Source organism: Penaeus monodon, chromosome 29, assembly GCF_015228065.2.
Source record: "Penaeus monodon isolate SGIC_2016 chromosome 29, NSTDA_Pmon_1, whole genome shotgun sequence".
NCBI lineage: Eukaryota > Metazoa > Arthropoda > Malacostraca > Decapoda > Penaeidae > Penaeus > Penaeus monodon.
This window is the reverse complement of record NC_051414.1, coordinates 26,182,742-26,183,066: the sequence shown is the minus strand read 5'-3', so window position 1 is coordinate 26,183,066 and position 325 is coordinate 26,182,742. Positions and strand designations below refer to the sequence as shown.

General features: G+C 38.8%; 1 protein-coding gene across 1 annotated transcript in view; it reads left to right on the top strand.

The window, feature by feature from the left end:
* LOC119591805 (zinc finger protein Xfin-like) overlaps positions 1-325 on the top strand; it is a 16,139-nt gene that overhangs the window by 10,279 nt on the left and 5,535 nt on the right. The window contains exons 7-8 of the mRNA XM_037940550.1: positions 144-188; positions 276-280. Coding sequence (XP_037796478.1) covers positions 144-188; positions 276-280 — 50 coding nt within the window. The remainder of the gene's footprint in view (positions 1-143; positions 189-275; positions 281-325) is intronic.

Sequence of the window (325 nt, the reverse complement as noted above, 5' to 3'; positions counted from 1 at the left end):
TGTGAGAGTACAAGGGCAAGAGATAAACAAAGTAGTGGATCTCCACTGCATAATAGATTCCCATTCACTTCCAAGTACATCACTCAGTGTTGCCAATCACCACTTTTGACATTTGTATGCTAAGCACATGCCAGTATGAGTAGGAGACATGTGTCTCAGAGACAAGAGTGGTTCATTTTATGGCAGTGGTAAGGAACTGTATTCTCCAATAATGATATCCCTCTGCACACATTCATAAAATTCTTGCTAACATCTAAGTTCATATTTCTGTACAGAGGAAGTAAGTGTTCTTCACCTAATATTTCCCTTTCTTTACAAGGGCTTT